Below are 25786 nucleotides of genomic sequence, written 5' to 3' on the forward strand. Positions count from 1 at the left end.
AGGTAAGATTATAAGAGAACATTGACTAAGCCTATTAGTAATAAAGCTATATTATCGGTTATATTCAACTTAGTATTTTTCCTTCAAAAAAATTAGACAGTGTCTCCCAATAAAATGTCACCAGATTTTCAGGCCAATTGCCTTTTTTACATGAAAGATTTACAATTCAAAATGCAACTGTACTATGGATATTAATTTCATCAAAATAGCTCTGAACTTTCCCTAAAAAGTTAAGTCAGTGATGTTGGCCAAAAATATTGAAATCTTTAATTTTATCTCACATATCTAGCTGCCTTTCAGACATCTTAAACTTAATATGTCCAAAACAGATCTTATTATCTTTTCCCTATCCATATCCCCTGACAATCCCATTATAATCCCTCAGGCTTACAGTTTGGGAGTCAACTTGTATTCCTCATTTATCTCTCACAATCATATCCAAAATATTGCCTTTCACCTTTGCAAAGTCTCAAATATACCTCATCTCTCATCTGACCAGTCACCAGTCTACTACAGGCCCTTTTCACCTCACGCCTTGATTACTGCAATAGTGTGCTGGAGGGTCTACCTGTCTCAAGTTTCTTCCTACTCCAATCTATCCTCCACTCATCTGTTAAAGAAATTTTCCTAAAGCACAGGTCCAATTATGTTACTCCATACTTAGTATATTCCAATGGCTTTTTATGATAAAATACAAAATGATCTATTTGGCAGTCAAAACATTTTATAACCTAGGTCCCTCCTACCTTTCTATTCTTTTTACATCTGATGTAATCTAGGAACATTGACCCCTGGCTGTTCTAGAAACAAAGCACTCGATCTCTCAACTCTGGGTATTTCCTCTCACTGTCATCCATGCCTAGAATGCTTTCTCTCCTCTTCTCCCTACTCTTGATCTCCCTCCTTCTTTTAAGCCCCAACTTCTACAGGATGCTTTCCCCATACTTTCTTCATTCCAGTGCTTTCCCTCTGTTAATTTCTATGCTATGTATTGCTTGTTCTGTATATATTTATTTGCATGTCTTATAAGCTCCTTATGGCCAGAGACCTTCTTTTGTCCTCTTTTGGTATTCCTAGTGTTTAACACAATTCCTGACACAAAAATACATGTGTATTGATTGATTTGATTGATAGCCACTTTACACTTCTTTAGGGGCAGTAGTTGAATTTGAAAAAGATGGCATAAGGTGTGCAACAGAGCAAAAAAAAATATTGTTTGTTGATGATAACATGTTGTTTATTATTGTCTTCTTAAGTCATATTGAACTCTTCATGACCCCATTTGAGTTAGATGCTAAAATAGTTTGCTATTTCCTTCATCTCATTTTATAGGTGAGGAAATTGAGGGAAACAGGGTTAAATGACTTGCCCAGGATCGCACAAAGTGTCTGAGGCCAGATTTGAAATCAGGGAGATGATTCTTCCTGACTCCAGGCCTAGTTCTCTACCTCCTGTGCCTCCTAGATGCCCTTGCTGTTGCTTATATCAAATGCCAAAACGTTATCTTACCTCACAGTCCATCAGACCACAGGATAGCTTAACTCTTCTCAAAGCCAGGAAGACCTGGTTTCAGATTTCCCCCCCTGACATACTGACTGTGATTAGCTCTAGTCAACCAAGACTATAAATTTCAAGGAAAATGCCAGCCTGTGTTAGTAGAGGAAATTCTGCACCAAGAGCTCCTTAAACCACTGAAATTATAGGTCTGGTTCCTATCCCTATTCCCTAGCAATCCATACAGGAAAAACTAAATCTTTTTTTTTTTAATTTCTATTGTCTAAAATGGTATGGCAATTAGAAGGCTAGTCTATCATAATTAGCATTAATTATTTGGTGGGCATTTGTTGTCAGAGATGTTTTTAAGCTCAGTAATTTCCTCACATTCCTACTTTAGTAGTAAAAATGTTACACAGAATTTTAAAAATCTTTAATTGTAACAATCTATACTAAAATTTACCTTTACAAAATAGAATGATTCTTGCCCTTTTAAGTCCATTAGAAATATATATTTTTTAAGAAATGCTATTTTACCTGCAATTTAGATGCCATTTGAATGAATTAAAAGGCATTATTGAGTTCACTTTGTGCTAGGCACTCTTCTGAGCACTGGACATAGGAATATAAAATCTACCTAGTTCCTGCTTTCATGAAGATTATACTCTTAATTTGGAAAAATACCATAAAAGAAAGTTTAACTGAAGGGCAGATAGAAAGGCCATAAGAGTGTATGGGGTTGGGGGTAGGGCAGATGGCAAGGCCTCGTGGTCCCTAAGGTTACATAAGTAATTGGCTAAAGGGAAGGTTACAGATGATAGAAAGAGGCTGGGGAGTAACAGCTGGAAGATCTTAAAGGAAAGTGACAAAGCAGATGGTAGGTCTGGTGGCCCTCCCCATCAGAAAGATCTGTGTTGTTGACTTCCATCTTATCTAAGCCCTGTGAAGAAAGGAGAAAGGCAGGTTAGGAGAGCACTCTCAGTAGTGGCAGTTCTTCCCACTGTCCCTTCCATTCTGTTCTCCCAGATGGATCCTATGACTACCCACTGGAGGGGACAAAGGTTAGGGCAAGTCCTTATGATGGCAAATTTTCCTGTCTCTTGAACTTCCTGGATACAATTCTCATCTTTCATTAAAGCAAGCTATCTCTTACAAAATGTCTTAAAACTTAGAACTCTGTAATCCTAACTATTGAAGGGTTTAAAGCAGTTTAACTATCTGAACCTCAGTTTCCTTAAAATGGAAAGTTTGGACTTGACTTTCCATCTCATATTTGCGATCCTATGAAAATTAATTCAGAAGTTTCATCAACACCAATAAATTCCTTAAAAATCATACAGAAAGTTTACAAACTTATAGAATACCATGAAATTTCTTCTGCCCTCTTGCCACCCTGCATATATTTGTTGCATATAGGAATGCCTTCTTTGTTCTTATGTATTTTATAAAGCATCAATAGGAAGAAATAGTTCTTCTGTGGGTATCTGACTGCTGCATATACTACTTAGAAGTGAATATTAAACTATGAGATAAAGATTAGGCTAAAATATTATTTTTTCCATATAATTTAGTATTCCAGTATGTTAGGATACATAAGACATAATCTGTTCATTTATTGCACTAATTTCTGAAATAGTCATTAGATGTGTTTTTACCAAAAACATCTCTCCTACATGCAAATTTATCCACAGCTAAATAAAGCCTCATAGCCTTAAAACATCATTACTATTAATATATTAAAATCTCTACTCTATAACTCATTGTAAAATTTGTCAATCAAACCAGCTTCCTCCATACTTTTGGAGAAATGGATGATTTCTTTAAGCATGGTAGTTATCATTCATTATTTCATAGGATCATATCTAGCACCTTCATTTTACAGAGAAGGAAACTGAAACTCACAGAAGTCAAGTGACTTTATAGCCAATAATTATCCAAGGCAGAATTGGAATCCAGGTCTTCCTGATTCCAAGGTCAGCATTCTCCTCTTCTTCAATATGTAACATATCAATAACATTATTAAAAAATTTAAAGGTATCAAAATATTTTATTATGAAATTGAAATTAATTTTCTTTTTTCTTTTTTTCTTTTTAGTCTGCCATTTTCAACTTTCAGAGCCTACTGACAGTCATTTTGCTGCTTATATGTACCTGTGCATACATCAGATCCTTAACTCCCAGCCTCTTGGACAAAAATAAAACTGGGTATGTTGCTAATATCAGAATGTTCTAATCAAGTCTTCCATGCAAATCATCTGGCTATTAGTAAATTAAAATTTCTTATGTACACGATGAAATTTGCTTACTCTGTGTAAATTGGTTTAATAATCCTTCTTTAAATTTTCTGCCACTTAAAATAAAGTGGAGTTTTCCATTTATGGGTACTTTATGAAATTAAAAGATGGATTTGACAGGTGACCTTGAAGTATTATACCAAAATCATATATTATAAAAAGCCTATTAAAATCTTTTCTCTTGTATTGCTGAATTAATTTAAGACTTCAAGAAATATTTTTTGGCATTGACTCTTTTACAGAATCATCAAAAATATGAATATAGTTTAAATCATTTTCATTTGGGAGCATATTTCATAGATTACATATTACTGAATGTATTTATAGTGCCTATAAATAAAAATAAATAAATAAATCTTACCATTATAAGATCTTTTTTTGTACTAATTTCTCCAAGTCTGTACCTAAAATAATAATCTTTTGTATTACTTAAAATAGTAATGAAAATCAATTAATGCACATGCTACATCCTTTTAAAATAATATTTTCATATCCTATACAAAAATAGTAAAACAACATACTAAAAATAGTGTATTGCATTTATCACTAGGTGTACTTTCATTTGTTCATTTTTGGAATTTTTAGAAAATACCTGTTATGTGCAAAACATTTACTTACATCTTAGAGAGGATGCAAAGATAATTTGGCCAGGATGTATAAAATATATATAAATAAAATATCAGGACTGTAAAATAACTACACTTACATGTAACAATTTGAAAATCTTAAAGTGCTGATTGAGTTCAGGGAAAAAATAAGTTAGGGGACTCCAGTTCAAATCATTCCTATTCTACTTATTACCTCTTATATATCTGAAAAAAAAAAGAAGTCAATTCTAAGGGTCTTCCATTATAAAAACTATAATCCATTGACAGAAAGATAATCTTTAACTAAGGGGTATAAGGAATTCTTGTTGAAGGAAGTGGCTTTTGAACTAGGCCTTTAAACAGAATATTGAAAAAAGAGAAATGAAAAGGCACTGTTGTAGATATGATCAAAAGCACAAAGGTAGGGAAGCCCTAGATTAGTGCTAAGGATGCTATGGAGTACATTCAGCCCAGCTATAACATGTGGTCCACAAGGAGAGGAGTAGGACAAGATGGGGCTGGAAAAGTGTCAAGTTGAGAAGAACCTTGAATGCTAAACTTAAAAGATGGACTTTTATTTCATAGGGGATAGGAAGCCATTGAAGACTGTTGAACAGAGGAGGACTATGGACAGAATTGAGTATAAGGAATATTAATCAAACAACAGTATAAAGTTTGGGTTGAAGGAAACAAGTTTGATATAAGGAGCCACTTAGGAAGATGTAACCGTAGTAGTCCATGGATATAACAAAGAGGGCCTATTATATAGCAGTCGCCACAGGAATAGAAAGAAGGAGACAGAATCAAGAGGGAATGAAGAATTATAATCTATAGGATTTGGTAACGGATAGGTTGTGGAAGAAGGAAAAGTCAAATGATAGAACTGACTGAAAGAACTTTCTGCACATTAATAGACTGATCACTGAAATGATGAAATTAAAATACAGAGGAGAGCTTTTGACTTGAGAGAAAATTTCATTTCAAATAACTTTTTAAGGGTCTAATATTAATATCCAAGATATAGAGAAAACTAACAATAATGTTCAAGTATTCTAAAAGTCAGTATTTTAAAACTATTAAATATTTAAGCTATTAAGGCTTAAAAACTACTAATAACAAGGCTTTTGGGGGGCCTTGTATATAAAACCACAAGAATTTACCAATAAATAAGTGGTCAAAGGATATGAACAAATAGTTCTCAAGAGTTACAAACTATTTAACAACTCTATGAAAGAATGCTCTAAATCACTAATAAAAGAAATACAAATTTTTTTAGAATGGAAATTTCATGTTCAGCAAAATTGACAGATGAAAAAAATGAAAATAGTCAATATTGGAACGACTATGGAAACACAGGCACATTTACGTACTGTTGGTAGAGCTGTGAGTTCTGAGTTCCATTCTGGAAAATAATTTTGAATTATCCAATGAGAGTAACTAAAATGTCCATATCATATGACCCAGTAATTCCAGTGTTAGAGACCCCAGTGAATGAAAAAGCATGTATTAAGACCTTACTATGTAGTAGACACTGTCCTAAGAACTATGGTACAAATATAAGGATAGTCCCTATTGTCAAGAAGCTTATAATCTGAAACAGCAAGTGAGATAACGGAGGAAGGCAGCAATGGCCTGGTTCTTGGAAAGACAGGACAAAAACAAGCTTACCTATAAGAACTCAGGAACTCAGAGGCAGAATCTGAGTTCTGGTGGAAAGAGAATGAGAGGTTGGCCAAAGTGTAAATGACATTTCAAATTAATTAACATTCTTAGTGGAATTTTATATCATTTTATATCAAATAACTATTTTTGGGTTACAGTATCCAAGAAATATATGAGACCAAAGAAATATATGATCAGAAGCCATTCCCCAGGCAATATATGGTCAGAGAATGTAAACAAACTCAAAAGAAATAGCTGGGAAGTGATGTAGTGGCCTGCTTTTGGGCAGGATAATGCTAAAGTTCATCTCTCGGAACTGTGGAACCCAGACACATACAGCTCTTCCCTGCTGCATACAAAGAAGCCCACATCTCCCTATTCCTTAAAAAACCTAAAACTACTATTCTATATGCAGCCTTAAATGTAACGGTGTGACCCCGGGCAAATCATTTAACCTCTCTTTGCTTTAGTTTTCTCAACTCTAAAATGAGGACAGCAATACCTGCCTCACTGGATTTGTTGTGAGGAGCAAATGAGATTATTGAAAAGTGCTTAGCGCAGGGCCTGGCATATAGTAGGCCTTTAATAAATTCTTGTTCCTTTCTCACTTTCCCTTTCTCTCCCTATCCCATCTCAACCAAAAGAAAAAAAATCTGTATATACTCATTGCTTCCACTTCTCCTTTTAGTGATTTCTTAATGATTTGACTTTTGATCTTATCACTAAAATGGGACTGCCTCCAAAGTTACCAGTGATTTCTTAATTGCCAAATCTGATGGCCTTCTCATAGTCTTCATCTTTCTTGACATCTCTGGGCATTTAATATTATCAACCATCCCTTCCTAGATATTTTATCATTCCTGGGTTCTTGTGACCCTTTTTTTCTTGTTTCTTCTTCTGTACTTTTGGCCATTCCATCTCAGTGTCTTTTTTTATTAAATTGTAATTCATTTCATACCCCTTACTATCACTGTACTTCAAAGAAGGCTGAGGGAGAATCTAGAGGTCCAAGTGCCATGCAAGTCAAACTACTGCTATCACCTTGGCTTAAGTGTCCCAACATGCAATCCTGCTGCCCCAACCAGATTAAAATGTAATTGAGAAATATTTAACAAAGAATAAAAATGCAACAGAACAAAGATAATGATAATATGTGGTTTTCTAAGTCATTATGGTACCTATAAGGATCCTCACATACAGTTTAGTGGCCCTTGTTTCTGTTTGACACCATGGACCTTGACTACCACTTCCCGTAAAGCTTCAATGGAAACAATCCAGGATTAACTCAGGCCCCAATCTAGGGAAGCAGCTAGACATACTGAAAAACTAGGAGGAAAAAAAAAGTTCTTGCCACCAAAGTCCATGGTGCTGTCAAATGGTGACATCAGAAATTGATATTATTTTATCAGTGGAAATAGCATTAAACAAGTTGCATTACCATCTGCTTTGCTGCTTATACCCCAAAAACCATGCTATTTTTATGTCCTATTTACCATTCAAGTCTTCTAAATGTATTGTTTCCCACCATTGGAATGCAAGTTTCTTGAAAGTAGGAGCTAATTTACCTTTTCTAATTGTATCCAGTATTAGAAAAGTGCTTTGCACAAAGTAAGTACTTAATAAATGTTTTTTCATTCATACACGTTTTTCTCTTGATATGTTCAGGAACCTCATTGGCTCTCATAAGTTCAATTACCATCTTTGTTAACTGCTAGATTTGTTTATACAGTGTCTCTTGATCCTCATCACCAACTGATGGTTGGATGTGTCAACCCCACAAAATCTGTCCCTCTTACAGACTTCATATTTCTCTTAACATCACTGCATACTTCCAATCAACTTTGGTATTATCCTCAACTTCTCATTTTTATTGCTGTATTAAATCAGAAGCCAAATCTTCATAGCCTCTCTTGCATTAGTCCCCTTTTCTGCCTTCACACACCACCATAATTGAGGCTCTTTATCACTTCTCTCTTAGAATATTGCAGTAATCAAACCCCACTTTGTCTCCTTGCCTCAAGTATCTACTTATTCTAGTATACTTCAAAGCCATGTAGTTGTGAAAGCAATTTTCTTGAAGGATAAGCATGGACATGTCGCAACGTGTTAAATTGTTTTGTCTTTGTTACTTCTGGGATTAAATATGAACTCACTGTTTAGGTTTTTAAGCCTTTCATTATCTTACCTCAACATGCTTTCCAGCTTTCTTACACATGACCCTTCTTTACTTCTGTTATAGTCCTGCCATCCTGATCAGTTGACTGCCACCCATCTACAACCCTCTGCCTCTCACCTCCAGGCTTATTAACCAAAAGAAAGCAAAATAAAAGTTGTATTAAGAAAAAAAGTGGAAGGAAGGATTGGAAGATCAACTGTCCCCTCTCCTTTGAATTCTCTCATTGCTCATTTGGAACTCTTAGTTTCCTTTGAGGCTCAATTTAAGTATTCCTTTTTTACATTAAAACTTTCTTGGTTTCCCCTTCCCACCTCCTACTCCCCATACTCTAGTGCCTTTTCCCAAATTGTTTCCCTTGATACTTTGACTTTTGCTTCTATCTCTTGCCTAGCAAAGTGCATGGCACATGGTAGGCACTTCATAAATTTTCTTTGATTGATTGTAATGAGTTCTGTACATTTCTGTGAATGAGAGCTATCATTTCTCTTTAAGGTCTGATAGTTAGTAGATAGTGTCCATAAAAATAATCTATCCTCAGTTTTGTAGTTAAAAGCCACACTTTATATTTAGTAAAGTCGATGACACAGCTGGCTTTTTTAAAGTGTCTAGACTTTTTAGAGAAGGTGTGTTTAAAATTTGTTTTACACATTTTACATTATTTGCATATTTTTCATTAATTTATTGGTTTAAAATAAATTAATCATTACAGAAATAAGCCAAGGAATACATTTATATAAATGAGTAATCCAAAGCTAGATTCACTAAGAATGAAGTTTGAGATGATCTGATTGATCGGCATGTACCATGGAACTTTGCATGGGTATCTTATGCTTTTTTCACTCCACTAATAAAATGGTTCTTACTTTGTCAATATGAACCCATGTAATATCAGCTTACATTAATATTTTTGTCCAGTGTATTTCCTCAAAATTAAGGCCTTTTTTTTTTTTGCTTGACATTCATGAAGTTTTTTTTTATTATAGTTAAAGAAAGGGTGAAGGGATTGCATAATATTTTATTGAGTCAGTATTCTCTTTCTCCCTTCATAATTCAGGTATAATAATTCATTTAGCATCTATCATTACATTGTAATATATATATATATATATATACACAAATTAACAGATATAACTATATATACATATATATATACACAAATATATTTTTATCTGTTAATTGGTTTAGGAGTGAGAGGAAAACAATTAGCAATGCTGGAGAAGAAATTGTCTTAGGTATGCAAATTTTTGAATTAGAGTTTATGTTTGTAGAAGAATTAAATATCACTACATTCTACAAGATTGATTTCTTTTGAATTTTTAAAATGTCAACTTCCATTTTTTCACAATCCAAAATCTAAAAAACTATTTTTCTCAGTTGATTTTCATTTAAATTAGGATATAAATTTTTTGTTTCTAAGTATAGGACCTTTGAAGCTGAATGACTTGGTATGAAAATTTCTCCACTGTACTACATTAATTTACCTTGAATTTGACCTATTGCACACAGATTATTTATATGAAAAGGCATTGTGGCTCCATGTGTAAATGGAGAATGAGTGCATTTAAAACTCAAACAAAAGTAGCTAGAGGGGAAAGGTTAGTTCCTAATGAATTCATCATACTAACATGGAAAAACTAACTTGGGGGAATATTTTACTATTACCAGTATTCACTATCTCCTTTTTTTTCTCTTTCTATCACATACAGACTTTTGGGTATATTTTGGAAGTGTGCCAGAATTGGTAAGTATCTTTTTTGTTTCCCACCAATCCTTCAACTGGAATTTATCATCTTTTTCATATTACATGCACACAAAAGTCAGCAGCTTCCCAATTTGGTGCTTTTCTGTAAGAGTTTTCAAATTTGCATAAAATTCTTTCTTAATTGACTTTTTTTTTTAAGAATATTTTTCCATGGTTACATGATTTCATGTTCCCTCCCTCCCCTCTTTCCCTCCCTCCCAGAGCTAACAAGCAATTCCACTGATTTATACATGCTTTACATGTCTTATTACATAAAACCTATTGCAGCATTATTCATATTTGTAATAGGGTAATCTTTGAAAAACCACATCCCTAAATCATATACCCATATAACCAAGTGATAAATCATATGGGTTTTGTTTTTGTTTTTTTTGCATTTCTACTCCCATAGTTCTTTCTCTAGATGTGGATAGCATTCTTTTCCATAAGTTCCATGTGATTGTTCTTGATCTTTTCATTGCTATTAGTAGCAGAGTCTATTACATTTGATAATTCCACAACATTTCACTTTTTGTGTTCAATGTTCTCCTGGTTCTGCTCATTTCGCTCCACATCAGTTCATGGAGGTCTTTCCAGTTTATATAGAAATCAAGCAGTTCTGTGAAGCATTATTAATGACAGGAAAAAAATCAGACATTTATAGTTTATTATTTTTTATTAATTTGTTTCTTATTACATACTATTTTGAATTACATAAATTTTTGTTATGGTATGGGAATATTGGTTTTCTAACACTCTTTGATGAAACATCAGGGAAAAGTAGGAAACATTCAATAGTTTATCAATGAATTCTCATATTTTCATTATTGACTAGGTAAACTTTAGCTTCTTACTTGGAATTTATTAGTCTTCAAAGTTCACACATTTAGATGATTTTTCTAAGGAAAAAAATACATTTCATTGGAAAAGAAGATCAATTGCTATAATTTATACATTGCTTTTTGAAGAATTATTGTACCACTTCAGCTAAGCTAATATGACTATTATTTAACTTGTTTTTCAGTCATCTATAGAAAACAAGATTTCTGCATTTTTATAACCATAAGAAATATATTTAGAAATGCTAGTTGTATTCTTATATAATTTTATTTACATTTTTCTTTTCCTGAAAGTCAGTGAGACTCTTACCACATTTTTTTCCGGAAAAAAGTTTAAATGCAATATGAATTCACATGTGAGCTTTAAACTATAGCTGTATGGTATATTTTAGAATCAACAAGGTACTTTCCTCACATAAAATGCCACAATTTTGACTGTATCTAAATTTTGTTACTTGTTTGGAAGATGTGGAATATTTGGAGACAATTGAGATGAGGACAAATGATGAAGAGGCTGAAATTTTAAATAAAAAAATAAAACCTGTAAAGAAATGTTAAAATTAAGAGATGATGTAACATCTAGCCTCAGGAAAAAAACTGAAAATTTACATATATTTGAAGACTGGTATGATATGAAAGGTAGTAACCAACTGCTTATTCTTAAAGACTGAAAAAGGATGGCAATTTACATTTTTCAATGTCTACAGTTTTTCTTGGGCAAAAAAATATCATTCAGTATAACCAAAAGAGGATAAAGACAGAATTAATAATAAGGAATATTCTCAATTAGTAGTCAAGGCTTTGAAAGACAGTTTATGGACAGCAAAGCCAAGCTTAGGAGAGAGGAAGGTGAAAAGAAAAACATGGAGAAGGGTAAAGATGGACTGAGTGGTTCTGAGCACACTACCACAGATGAAAGGAAAAATCAGCTGAGCAGAATAGCAACCTAGATGCATTCTCTATAGGGATACAGAGCCATAAGTATCCCAGTTTCCTCTAATGACAGTATTAATACAGATAATATGGTGTTCTCAATAATGATCTTGTTTACCAAGAAAATGCTAAATTATAGTCAATGTTGTCTGTTTGCAAAGTCAAAAAGTTATGTTGATGCTTTTTGTCACACCTCTCCCTGCCCTATTAGAACTCTTCCTTCTAAAAAAAGAAAAACAGTTAAAACAAAACCAGCCTATCACTTCCTATATCTGATAGCATATACAGTATCTTATACCACCACCTAGAGAAGAGAGGTATGCCCTCTGGAACCAGTGAAGGTCCTTTCACTTGAGTTAATCTACTTTTTAGTCCCTTCACATTCAATTTTATTCATTGTCCATATTCTTCTCTGCTTTCTCTTAGTTTTTCATGTACACTTTCTTACAACATTAATATTCCATTGTTTTCATATCTTACCATCCAGTCATTCTATTATTGAACCACCCACTTGGTTTCCATTTTTTGCTACCACAAAAAGTTCTACCTTGAATATTTTTACTATTTGTGAGATGTGTCTTCTTGTCATCAACCTAAAAAGGTGTTTTTGAGTTCCATTAGACTACAAGCTCCTTGTGGGCAGGAGCTATTATTGCATTTTCTCTGTTGCCCCAGTGCTAGCATTTGGAAGCACTTAAACAATGCTTTTTAATTAATTGTATTCATAGAGAAGGGATCACCCTTATCAATGAATTTACAGATCTGTGAAATACTCTGGACATTAGAAACTTTTCATTTCTAAACTCCCAATTTATAACTGACCTTTTTTTAGTTAGTGATTTCTAGCTGTATGTCTTAGTTTTCTCACTCAGTACTTTTTCTCCATATCTTTTTTAGCTGTGAATAGTGTGGTGTAGTGAACAGTACACTGTATTTGCTATGAGAAGACCTGAATTATAGCTCACCTCAATTAGCTGTGACCATCATAAAAATCACTCAAACTTTTTGTGACTCAGAAATATCATCTGCAATTGGATGTAATATGTTAAAGTATAATGCTAAATTAATGTGAATTATTTTCTTCTTGAATTATATTGTCACCTTCACCTAATATTTGGTACTCTGAAATTAAACACTTTGTTGTTTTAAGAAATGGTTTAGAAATGGTGATACCAAAATGCTGTTTCTTTAACCAGATGACTTCTCTCCACTCAGAATGCATGAACCAACAAGAGAGCTTTTAAGTGAGAGAGAATGCACAATCCAGATATCCTCTCATTTCACATCACAGTACAACTGTTTGACATTCACTTGCACAGACCTAAAATCAGTCAAGTTGTAAAGTGCTTACCAACTTAAGCTAAAAGATGTTTAATTTAATGTGGTACATGACAATCTCTTTTAAGAAAATTAAGAGCAGAAAAATAAAACCCATATGTAAATTATAATGTTCAGAATTGGAGGAGGAGGAAGAAAAGAACTTCCTCAAAAATTAATTTCCAACAGATGGAAAATTTCAGACAATGTTAATTTCCTCAGTTGTTTGAGGTTTAATACAACTTTGTACCAGATGATGACAGTATCTTGCCATAATGACAGTGTGTGACACTCTTGCTTATGTGATCTATCACTGAAATCTGTTTGCTTATGAATGGCCTGCATATTCAAGGATTTTTTTGTTTTCCTTTAAAAAAAATTGTGTTTCTGAAAGTACTGGACCCATAGGATTTTTTTTTCTTTTAAGAAAAGTTTTCAGTTAATCAGTAGGCTTGGAAATTCTGCCTTAACCATAATTCTAGGAGTCAGACTCAATTAAATAATGTCAAGACAGAGGAAATTTTTTTAAGGCAGCAACCCATTCCTCCTCCTACTCTCCCCTCAGGAAACAAAACAAACTTGTATCACTAACATTTGACTTTAAAATTTAGAAATTTCTCTTGTATTCTGTGAACTGAGTAAGAGCAAAGATGTTTGCTCAATTCATAGTCTGAAGGAAGTAAAGTTTATTCAGGAAACTTTTGTGAACAGCCAAGGGATTTTAATTGATAGAGGGTGATAAAGATTGATAGTTCCCAGAAGCAGTAGTAAGTTAAATTTGCTAAATAAAAAAAGAATGTTTTGAATATTAAGTAAAAGTTAATGGAATTTTGCAGGGAAAACATCCTTTAATGTCTCATAATGCTAAGCCCCTAAGCAGTTTTCAGGATCTTTAAAAGTGTAGATCACCCCAGGACAATTCTGAGGGATTTATGGTAAAGACGCTACCCACATTCAGAGGAAGGACTGCAGGAGAGGAAACATATAAGAAAAACAACTGCTTGAACGCATGGGTCGGGGTGGGCATGATTGAGGGTGTGGACTCGAAACTACCACACCAATGCAACTACCAACAATTTGGAAATTGGTCTTGATCACAAGGACACATGACAAAACTAGTGGAAATGCGCATCGGCCATGGGTAGGGGGAGTGCAGGGGGGGGGGGGGTGAAGGGGAAAGGAGGAGCATGAATCATGTAACCATGTTAAAAATGAATATTAATAAATGTTAAAAAAAAAAAGTGTAGATCACCAAGCACTGTTGAAGTGCTCTCTGAAGTAGATCAGTGTCAGGGAATTAAGGAAGAAATTGGGGAAAAGGCTAGACTTCTTCACTCAGAGTTAAGGTCTTTATCTCTTTGACTGGTAAAAATTAATCATGATAACTTTTGGCCAGGAATATGTAAGGGTTACCCCAAAACAACAAACATATGAATGTACCTTAAACACTAGTTTCAAATACTCTTCTTGGTATTTCTGGTATATAAATATAATAGAAAATGACAGAAATTATTATTTCTAAGATTGATTTCTGTGTCCTTTTTGCATTTTCATCTTTGAGCTTTTTTCCAATACCATCTTTCTAAAAATGTAGCTAAATTGAACCACCTTCATGCTTATTATTCTTATCCATATGTGTTTATATTTCCCATGGAAAATAATCTCTCTCCACCAGAAAGTCATTCATATTTTTAAAATTCTTTTGGTTATGTATTGATTTCTTCTTATATCTTAGCAAGTAATTTTTTGTGATTCATTAACCCTAATTTAATTTAATGGCTTGAGCTTTCTTGTTTATTTATCTTGAATCCTTTGTGCTCCACTGCAGTTATTTGTGCCTTTTCTTCTTGGACATCAAGAACTATAATATGACATTATGAACAATCAGGGCTTTCTATATTGAAAAGAAAAACAAATACAATAAGAAATAATTCTAAAAAATTTATAAAAGTAAAGATAAAAAAATTTTAAGGCAGTTCATTCTTGATTTTATAGCATTTATGTATATGTACGGGCTATAACATTGGGCTTTTAGTGAGTAGGTAGGACCTGAAGTCGAATCCTGCTTCTGACACTTATTATGTGTATAACTTTTAGCATTTAACTACCCTTAATCATGTTGTCTCATTTTTTTTCTCATCCTTAAAACAAAGATTATTAGCTCCTACCTCACAAGATTGTAAGGAACAAACAAAATAACACACAAAATTCTTTGCAAACCTTAAAATTGTGCATAAATTCTAACTACTGTTTTAGGCCTCTGTTGTTTTCACATGCTTTATCACTTTGCCTCTCCAGCCAAAGGTTGTGTCTTCTACTTTTGTATTCCTTCCCCCATAGTGTCTTTTACAATTATGTGCCCATGTTAGGCACTCAATAAAATGCTTGTTGAATCAAGGAAAATAAACCATGATATTTCTTTTCTTTTTCCCCCAACAGGTGAACGAAAGAGTCCCTATGTAGCAGTGTGCTGTATAGTAATGGCTTTCAGCATCTTGTTCATCCAGTAGCTGTAAAATGCCAGAATTTAATTGCTGTCAGATTTCTATAGATAAAGGACTTGCCTACAGAAAACAATGGGAAGAGTGATTATTGATCCTTTCAGCTGTGTACCTTGATTGAAAGACTCCTGGTTGCTGTTCTCAATTATATGTGTTAATGGACCAAGGTTGTTCTCTATAAATACCTAAGATGCAACTGTTAATACCAGAATGCAATGATATCTACATAATGATCCATCTTATTTACAGATTTGCCACTACAATGGCATTCTGAAAATGGCATTCTTTTGATCTACAGGAAGTTTCTATTACATACAATAGAAAGCAAACTTGGTAAATGATTGCTCAAGTTCCTTTCTATGTGATTTGGGGGGGGAGGGAATTGTATCCTTATATAAGAACACATTTCTATAACACATTTTTTAATTTGAGAAAAATGGTTGAATATTTTGCAAATGTTCACAAAAATTGCATTTGTGTCTAATAATGCTTTAAACATGTTTTCCCTGGCCAACTCAATTTGTACTGTTTTATCTGCAGTTTACTATATTTTCCAACCTTATGAAGTCAGTCTATGCAGTACATAGACAGGAAAATTGTTAAGATTGTATATGCAAGTATGTATTGTATGAAAAAATATTGTTTTCCAATACATTATAAAAGATATGAATTCTTACAGATTTTCTCATTTAAAGCAAAAAACTATCAGGAAAGTTTACTAGGGTACTTCTCCTTGACATTTGGATCTATATACATCTTAAGCATTTATTCAAAAATCTGCAACTCCAGAAGAAACATTTGAAAGATAAGGTGAACTAATTAGAACAATTGTGAAATGATGATTCTTATGTTTCATTGATTTGCACCTCAAGTCTCGAATAACAAAATATTTGTTTTCATTGCCAGAAATTCAAACTTGCAGGTCAGGGGGGATTTTTTTTTTTAAACCTTGGAAATACATCAGTTGACCCATATAAATGGGTTGGGGTTTTTTTTGACAACTTGATCTGGTGTCTTTTGGTTGTCTAAAGATATGTAACTGGTATATGTAAGTACTGAGCTACACCAAATCCATTAATTTAATGTTCTCTGTTCTTAAAAAATTCATTACAAATTGCTCTAAGCTTGAACAAAAGAATAATTTCAGCAACTTTTAAAACAACAAAGTAAATCATAAAAGGGCAATTTATGCATTCTCTGAGTGTAGTTACTTTTTTGGGTCTTCAAGGAAAAGGCATAAAGGGAAATTCTCATGATTAGATATACTTAAAATTTTCTTATTTCAATTGAAATTCAGTTTCAAAATAGAGTTCAAAACTTATGAGACATTTAATTATTTTAATTGGGTTTCTTGTGTTGTCAGATTCTAGACTAATTTTGTAAAACTTTTGCTCAGATGTTGAGATGAATATATGTATATGTGGATTCTTTGGGCATTTATTATCTTCCACTGTTTGAAACCTCAGTTGCCCAGTTATTTGGTCCAGATCTATACTGTGTATTCAAAGGGATCCATGCTTTTTGATAGAAATAATAAATTTCAAATCTGAGAAGGACCTTACTTAAAAAGCATTTAAAGAACTTCATTTCTTATTTTGACTTAAAAGTTGGTGAGAATTGTATGAGAATACTTCTAAATTAAAAATTGGCCTCCTCTTAGTCTCTCTTTTCAGAAAAGCTCCTTAAAAACTGAAAAAATGTGTCATTTTTTTTTTATCCGGAAACAGTCTGAAATTTTATCATTTGTAGAACAGTGTTTTGTTTTGCTTTCTATTTTTTAATTTAATTTTCAAGGGGGAGGAAAGTCATGGGAATAAAATCTTTTATAAAAAAAAATTACATATTCTCTAAATCAATGTGATTGTGTTGGCAGCTATTCTCAATTTAGAGGGGAGGGAGTAGCATTTGAGGAAAGCTTATTGCATAGGGGTTTTTTTTGGTGTTGGGGAGGGCATTTGCTTTTTTTTAATTTAAAGAAAAAAAGTAAGTTCTATCCTGGGCTATCAATATTGATTTATATTTGATTTTTGGCATTGGGGAAATGGGTTAAAAATGGACTTATCTTCAGATGAGGAATCAGGTTAAGATCCCTTTCTATTTACTGGTTCTTAGTTTCCAGTTTTGCACTAGGTCTAGTATTTCTGGGATGTTTAATTCAATAAATCTTAAACACCTTTAGGAATCAAGCACCATATTGCACTCTAGGAAGTATAAGACAATCAATTAAGACATGGCTCCTGCCTTTATGTACTTACTAATAGGATATGACTTGAGCATATAGACATGCACACAGATGTACTACAGAATAATACCTAAGTGTATCAGTTGCCATTTTCTAATTGCTACGTTCCAGGCACTGTGCTGAGCACTGGAAATACAAAAAGAGGATAGCCTTTGTCCTCAAGGTGTTTATAATGATAGGAGGAATGAAAGTATATGAGAAAGTTTTATGCATGGTACAAGAAAGGAAATCACCCAAACTGGACAATTAAGAGATTTCAGGGGGGTATTGCCATTAGAGATAGGATTTTAAAAGTCCTAGAGTAGGATCAAATGTCTGGGGAGTAGAGAAGACGAGGAGGCCACGGGGAAGAAGGCATTTCAAACACAGAACAGCTTGCACTATGCGCAAAGCTAGGAAAGCCCCAGACAATGTTTAGGGGACTACAGTTAGCCTAGAACCATTAAGCGTGGGGAGTTATTGGTGGCAAAAGAGAAGCTAATATTATAAGTTCCTTTATTTTAATAACTATCCTTTTAGAAAATCTATATCCAGAACATCTCTAGGTCCCCTGAACATAGCATGAATTTAATAAAAGAAATTGTTTTTGGCATGTTTATTATGGAGAATGAAATATTTTGAGGAATGAAATATAAAGTAGGATTTTGCTGAGAAAATAAACAGCTTTACTTTTAAATACTCTTGCTCATGGTAAAATAATTAGAATAGTTAAATTATCAATTTTAAAGCTCTTGAGCTTTTGGGTTTTTTTTTAAATAGCTCTTTGAAGAGTTGACATTTAACTTTTGTTATTTTTTTTAAAAACATAGAAGCCTCCAAAATCTCTCATGGAATGGGGTTAGAAGTTGGATGAATACTTAAGACAGTTACCTCTGAAGCAGTCATTTTACTTTGGATTACTAAAGAAGATAAAAGAAGAAATAGAATGTTATGGGAAACATTTGTGGCAACATTTTAACTTTGCTGTGTGTGAATGCTTGAAGTGGGAGGCAGCTTATTTCCTCATTATTTTTGTGCCTTACATTTCAAACAAACACCAGCTTATGTTTTTGTTTTTTTTAAGATATAGAAGATCCTTTAAAAAGAAGCAATAAGCATTTTCTTTCATGTGCACAGTTATCAAGGAATCCAGTTCTCTTATCCAAAGGATGGAGTAGACTTTTGAAACCCACTGCATCAGTTGTTCTTCTGAGATAGTGGAGATGTGGATTTAAGGACAAATCCATTCTGTGAGATTTTGCCATGAAGTTCAGCTCCAACAGCCACCCTATTGTGTACCTTGTACCTTGTACAGATTAGGAGTATTGTTGGGAGAAAGAACAATGAAAGTAGGGTGTATGAACCTGCAACCCAAAGATGATCTTTTTGCTTCTACCTCTTAGAACTGAATTTGTGAAATATTAGGTGGTGAAGTGGCTAGAACACCAAACCTGGAGCCAGGAAGACCTGAGTTCAAATCTAGAATCAGTCACTAACTATGTGACCCTGGGCATATTCCTTAACACTTTTTCCCTCAGTTTCTTCATCTGTCATATGAGCTGGAGAAAGAAATGGTATCTTTGCCATGAAGAGTTGGACATGACTGAAACAACAGTACAACCACAACAAAAACTTTCAGTCCTTATTTAGTAATTTCATAGCTATTAGAGTCCATAGCTTCCATGTAAGTATAGCAAGATTATGGTTTTTAAACGCAAACACTCAAAAGCACAAAAATACTAATGTAGCATAGAAACATGTAGTCAGGTAGCCCAAATATAAACTGACCTGTACTAGAAAGGTCCAGGTTGAAGTTCAAGAGGTTATTTTCTTCAAGTTCAAGACAATACCTCGAACTCAAGTATCCAGTTCAAGATATGAAAACTTTTAAATTAAGATTGTTTTTAAAATCCCAATTGTGTATAAATATTCAGTAATGATGGAGTAAAAGAAATTGATTAAGAATCCAAGGATTTGATTTTGAATCTTGGGGTTCTGTTACTATACGTATGACGTTTGGCAAGCCGCTTCACTTCTGGATTTCAGTTTATCTGTAAAATGAGGAACTTGGACTTTCAAAGGTCCCTTCCAAATTCTCAATCCTATGCTCTTAACTGATTTAGAGGATCATAAATTTCTAAAGATTATTCCAAACTTGTCATTTTTACAATTGAGAAAACTGAGGTCCCTGAGAGAACTTAAACATGTTATATATAAGTGGCAAAATCAAGATATGAATTCACACCATCTCATTCCAAAATTTGCTTCAAGATTTTTTTGTGCCTCTTATTAAGGCGCTAATTGTCTTTTCAGAATTTGTTTATATCACTCTCTCTTTTTTCTAATTTTCTCTCTACCACTCCTATTTGTTCTTTAGCTCTTCTAAGAATTCTTATTGGGCTTGTGTCCAGTTCACTTTTTTCCCACTTTTTGGCTTTGTTAGTAGCTATTATGTTGAGTTTATTCTTGATCTTCCCTGTCACCATAGTAGCTTTTTTTGGTCAGATTCTTTTTTTTGTTGTTTGTTCATTTTTCAAGCCTATTTTTTGATTTTGAACCTTATGTTAAAATTGGCCTCTGCTCAATGCTTTGTTGGGGGAGGAAGAGAGCACACTACCAAAACTGCTTATTTTATTATAGAGTGAGCTTTTGAAAATTACATAACACATGGTGAATTTTAATTAGTTAAAAGGTGGGTAAAAAATTATATTTGTATGCAAATAAGAGTAAAAAAGTAGAAGCATAGTTCACATCTTGATAAGAAGCACAATAATGTGTCATCTAGTCTAAAGATAAATTACTGAGGTCCTTCCAATTTCCTAGTGCCAGATGAGTGGCTTTTTTAATGGTTAAAAAATTCCTGTCATATGGGGGCAGCTGGGTGGCTCATTAGATTGAGAGCCAGACCTAGAGATGGGAGGTCCTGGGTTCAAATTTGACCTCAGATACTTCTTAGCTGTGTGACCCTGAGCAAGTCACTTAACCCCCATTGCCTATCCCTTTTTGCTCTTCTGCCTTGGAACCCATACACAGTATTGATTCTAATACAGAAGGTAAGGGTTTTTTAAAAAATCCTATCATTTGAAATAAGATGGGAATGGAAAACTGTCTACCACCGCCCTCCCCAGGCAACATGCGTCCTTTTGCAATAAATTCAGATTAGGGGCAGTTGGGATTTTGTTGGGGGGTAGGGGAGGTAATTTTTCACAGAATAAACGTATTCTGCTTAATACATTGCTGTCCTAACAACCTTTCAAGCTCAAATAGCTCGGATTATTTCCCAAGGTGATAAGGAATCCTAATTTCTCCACAATGATTTAAATCTAGTTCAGATTTTAGTGATAGTTATTGTTTGCTTGCATTTAGTTTCTTACTCTGTTATTAGTTAAGAGTATTCATATGCTTAAATAAAGCCTGCCAAGTAATTTTAATTTTCTTTCCAGAGTCACCTGGGTAAGTTATGATGATGAAGATCATGCCAATGCTCCAGGTAATTCAGCCAGTCAAATAACACAACCCCCTGAAGAAACAGGCAAAAGCTTGTGTAGATATTTTCCTGGGGGTTCTTTTGTTTGTTTAATCCTAATAAAGAGCTTTAACATTTCTCAGCATTAAATTCCAGTTCTCAATAAAGGCTACTCAAGCAAAGCTTAGTTGCAATAAGAATAATTAATGTGTCTTTCTAGTTAGGCTCTGACCCTAGAAAATCTAAATCTGAATGAGGACTGGTGAACCTCCCTTATGATAGGAGGAAGGATAATTACAGTGTAGGGCAAAAGACAACTTGGTTCACTTTAAGAGAAGTGTAACCTTTTAGAGGGGAAACCACACTTATTATTATTTTTTTTTTAACCCTTACCTTCTGTCTTGGAGCCAATACTGTGTATTGGCTCCAAGGCAGAAGAGTGGTAAGGGTAGGCAATGGGGGTCAAGTGACTTGCCCAGGGTCACACAACTGGGAAGTGTCTGAGGTCAGATTTGAACCTAGGACCTCCCATCTCTAGGCCTGGCTCTCAATCCACTGAGCTACCCAGCTGCCCCCAACCACACTTATTATTGAGGTCTAGTTTCAACAGGTAAAACTTATGTTAATAACCTTGTTATTAATTTAATAGACACAACCGAAAGGATAAAAAGTGTTTCCATTTCAAGCAGTTTACATGAATAATATCAACTATTAACATTTACTTGAGAAAGAAACATTAACTTTGAGGAGAATATGCACTTGCATTAACCAGTCCTCTTTCTCCAGTTCCTACCTCACCGTGACTGATTTCATGGAGGATAGGGGAACAAAAACATGAGTGCCATTACACACTCTACCATACCTGGCTACAGTCCTTCCCTTGGGCACAGAAGTGGCAAGGCCCACAAACATAAACTGTATTTGGGGAAGAATTTCACTTTTTGTCTCTCTGTTGGCGACTGAGTTATAAATTGAAGCAATTACTAACCACTTTTTTTAAAAAGAAAGGAAAAAAACTAAGGGAGGGGGGAGACCAAATACTCAAAACAGGCTACGATTAAGTCAGGAAAATGTATTTTAACAGAGACAAAGCCCAAGTCAGAAAGATTCCTGCACTGTTGTAGGTGGAAAGACTGATAAGTGGGACGTGGAAGGAAAATGAGCTGAGAGCCATGAATGACTTCAAGTGCTGCCACTGAAGCCAAGTTAAAGGTCATATAAATACTCAGAATGGACTGTTGACATCATTAGTCAGCACTCAGGGCAAATAATCTAATAACCAGAAGTTAGAATGTTTTTACATTCCATTTGAGGTTATTATCAAGTAGAAAGCATGGTTGTTATTTTCATTCAGTTTTCAATTGACTTATTAATTTGTGGTCTTCACAAACTAGATACAAACATTGAGTATTAGAAACCAGGTATGGAAACTAGTCCTTTAAAATCAGCCTTGTGACTAGTGAGAAATAGAGCTAAAAATGTACATGACAAATCACACACACACACACACACACACACACACACACACACACAGGACCCATAATAAAGCCTGCTTCTTTGAGAAGCAAAAATATAGAAGGGTGGATCCTCCTTTAAAAACTTAATTGAGAGAAGGTCCTGGGTTCAAATGTGATCTTAGACACTTCCTAGCTTTGTGACCCTGAGCAAATCACTTATCTCCCATTGCCTAGCCCTCACCACTCTTCTACCTTGCAACAAATACACAATATTGATTCTAAGATGGAAGGTGAAGGTTTGAAAAAAGAAAACAATAAATAAACTTAACCAGATCAGCATTATCAAGAGAATCGGGCTCCTTTGACTCACTGTGCTAATGGGCAGCCACATACCATTAAGCATTTTGCATTCAGTGCTTTTAGCTGAAGATGTTGCTCTTTGTCAAAGAAACAAGGAATGAACCATGAAACCCAAATGACCTTCACATGACACTGCAGTTTCAGCCTCATAAACCAAATTATACTCAGGAACCTGATAATTCCATCCTTCCAAGATTCCATATATCTATAATAAACCCTTTTTATATTTAAATTTCATGTCCTAATATATGTAGTAAAAATAAAAACTGGCATACAAGTTAAGGTATGATTTTACACCAAATGTCTTCTAATTCTAAATCTGGTAGTGGGGAAGAAGAACCAACTTTAATTTTTTCCCTTTCTAGATGAGATTTCAAAGATAAAATGTATATGTATGTATTATATAAATAACACTATACTATACTTACGTGTGTACTATATAGTATAGATCATCTTAGCTAATAAGTAAATTCTGCAAAATATACATAAATTTATTTCTCAGGTTTCTCTAAATTCCCATTATCCAAATTGATTAGTCAATTTGGAAATATGTTTATATTTTATATAAGTATATGTATATTTCAATAAATGAAATGTGTTTATATTTTGTACCTATTTGCATTTCATAAGGCATGCATGTTATACTAGAGTTAGGTTTATTAAATATTTTCTTCTTGTATCAGCACTGGTCAGAGAAGCTCTTAATTAAACTAGCCAACAATTAGTAATAAAAATGTAGACAGAAAAGATGACTAGTAAATTGTGAAGGTATTTTCTGTAAGCCTTAGGCATAGATATTGGCATAAGGGGGCATAATTTGGTTAGAATTCATCACACTCTCCAGGAAAAATAATAAGGCTCACAAAGACAACAGTGTACAACATTATGGATAGCTGTATACCCATACCCTCTGTGCTGGGTCACAGAAGAAATAGGTACATAGGGAAAAACCATTGGAATCATTTCATAGAATAAGCTAGTGCTTGTCTCTATCAGGAATAAGTTTTCAGTGGTGTACTTCAGAAGTGTTTCCTAATGCTGGAAATTTCCATGTAACATTCAACAAAGGCTATCAGATTATCTTACCTCTGTCCAGTTGAGGTTATGGTGCTCTATCAGAATCCCTGAAGATTACACTTGTGTGTAACCGAATTGCAGAATTCCAAATATGGAGAGAATCTCAAGAGCCACCTTGGAAAATTCCACACGTAATCAAGAATCCCTTGTCCAACATTGCTCTCGTAATGGGGAAACTACAAATTCCCCCAAGAAGCCCATTCCACTTTTGAATATCTGCAATCTTTAGAAAACCTTCCTTTGTATTGAGTTTATCTGTTCACACGCAATTTCTCATCATTTCTAGTTTTGCTTTTTGGGATCAAACAGAAGTCTTTTTCCTTTGCCTACAAACAGAACTTCAAAAACAAAAAGAAGTTATCACATCTCTTAACCCTCTACCAGTTAAACATCTTTGTTTTCTTCAACTGATCTTCATATGGCATAGTCTAGACACTAAGCTATTGGTCAATGTCCTTCCTACAATATGGCACCAAACACTAAAGCCAACACACCATGTATTTTCTAACCAAAGTTAAATATAGCAAAACTATTGCTTTCCTTGCTCTGGATACTGAATTCATGAATAAAACATAAAATCACTGTAATTTTCTTGAAGATAATGTCATATTGTTACCATATTGAATTTGTAGCCCACTGAAAATATCAAATCTTTTAAAACTACTTTGCCAAGGGCTTTTTTACCTGTTTTTATCTTATAAACTGCTTTTCACTGCCTCGGAGACCGGTTGTAGTAGGTGATATCTAAACACGAGAAATCCTCCTAGTTACCATGGCTCTAGTTTGGGTTGCTGCATCCAGATGAAAGGCATGGTCCATTCCATAATTAAGAGACCAGAAGTGAGCACATAATCTTATTAATTAGATTTTGTCTAGAGAAAACAAACTCTTTACTAAAATAACCAGTGTAAATTATAAATTAATCTCCAGTTGTGATCTTTATTTCTGAGAAAAGATGAAATTTATAGGCAAAGTTGAAAGAAATCTTGTACTTCTCCAAACATACCTTTTTCCCTCACTTATTTTGAAGTTCCATGTGATTACTGCCAGTATTAATTATCCTGCATCTATTTTTTTTTATCTTTTGCCCACTTATTCAAAGTAATTTCTTTTTACAGAAACAAAAGTACTCTCAGGATGGACTGTCTTTGGCCTCATTGGTCCTGAGCTTTCAATTTGTGCATTCTTTTTCTCCTCAGTAAGCAGTAAAGAAAACAGACAGTACACTGTTTTCTGCTGTGTGACTCACCTGTGATGCCGTCTCAATGAGTTCTGGCTCCTCTCCTTTCCTGAAGCAGATATTACTCATTAATCTTTTACATCCTAATAGAATGGGAATTTCTGCTAACCTCTGTGGTATTTTATAATATTACAACCTGCTTCTTTAAAAGTACATCTATTTTTCCCCCTGACGATTTAAAAATGTTTGGATAGAAGTTTTGAACAGACACACAATGGTTTCTTCATATTTTCAATATAAAAATCAAAGAATGTTAGAACTGGAAAGCATATTTAAAAAGAGAGAGAAAACATCTCCTCCAAATTCCTCATTTTGCAGGTGAGGAAACTAAGGTAGGAAAAAAGAAAACAAATTTCCTAAAATGGCATAAATTATTTCTAGTAGAGTCTTGAAACTATATCTCTTGATTCACAGGCTCCGA

General features: G+C 33.9%; 1 protein-coding gene across 1 annotated transcript in view; it reads left to right on the forward strand.

Annotated features, from left to right (window-relative positions):
* TMEM167A (transmembrane protein 167A) overlaps positions 1-17380 on the forward strand; it is a 41726-nt gene extending 24346 nt beyond the window's left edge. The window contains exons 2-4 of the mRNA XM_044657670.1: positions 3590-3699; positions 9920-9954; positions 15483-17380. Of these exons, the coding sequence (XP_044513605.1) occupies positions 3590-3699; positions 9920-9954; positions 15483-15553 (216 nt within the window). The 3' untranslated portion in view covers positions 15554-17380. The remainder of the gene's footprint in view (positions 1-3589; positions 3700-9919; positions 9955-15482) is intronic.
* The last annotated feature ends 8406 nt before the right edge of the window (positions 17381-25786 follow it).

This window comes from Gracilinanus agilis, chromosome 1 (genome assembly GCF_016433145.1).
Source record: "Gracilinanus agilis isolate LMUSP501 chromosome 1, AgileGrace, whole genome shotgun sequence".
Classification (NCBI taxonomy): domain Eukaryota; kingdom Metazoa; phylum Chordata; class Mammalia; order Didelphimorphia; family Didelphidae; genus Gracilinanus; species Gracilinanus agilis.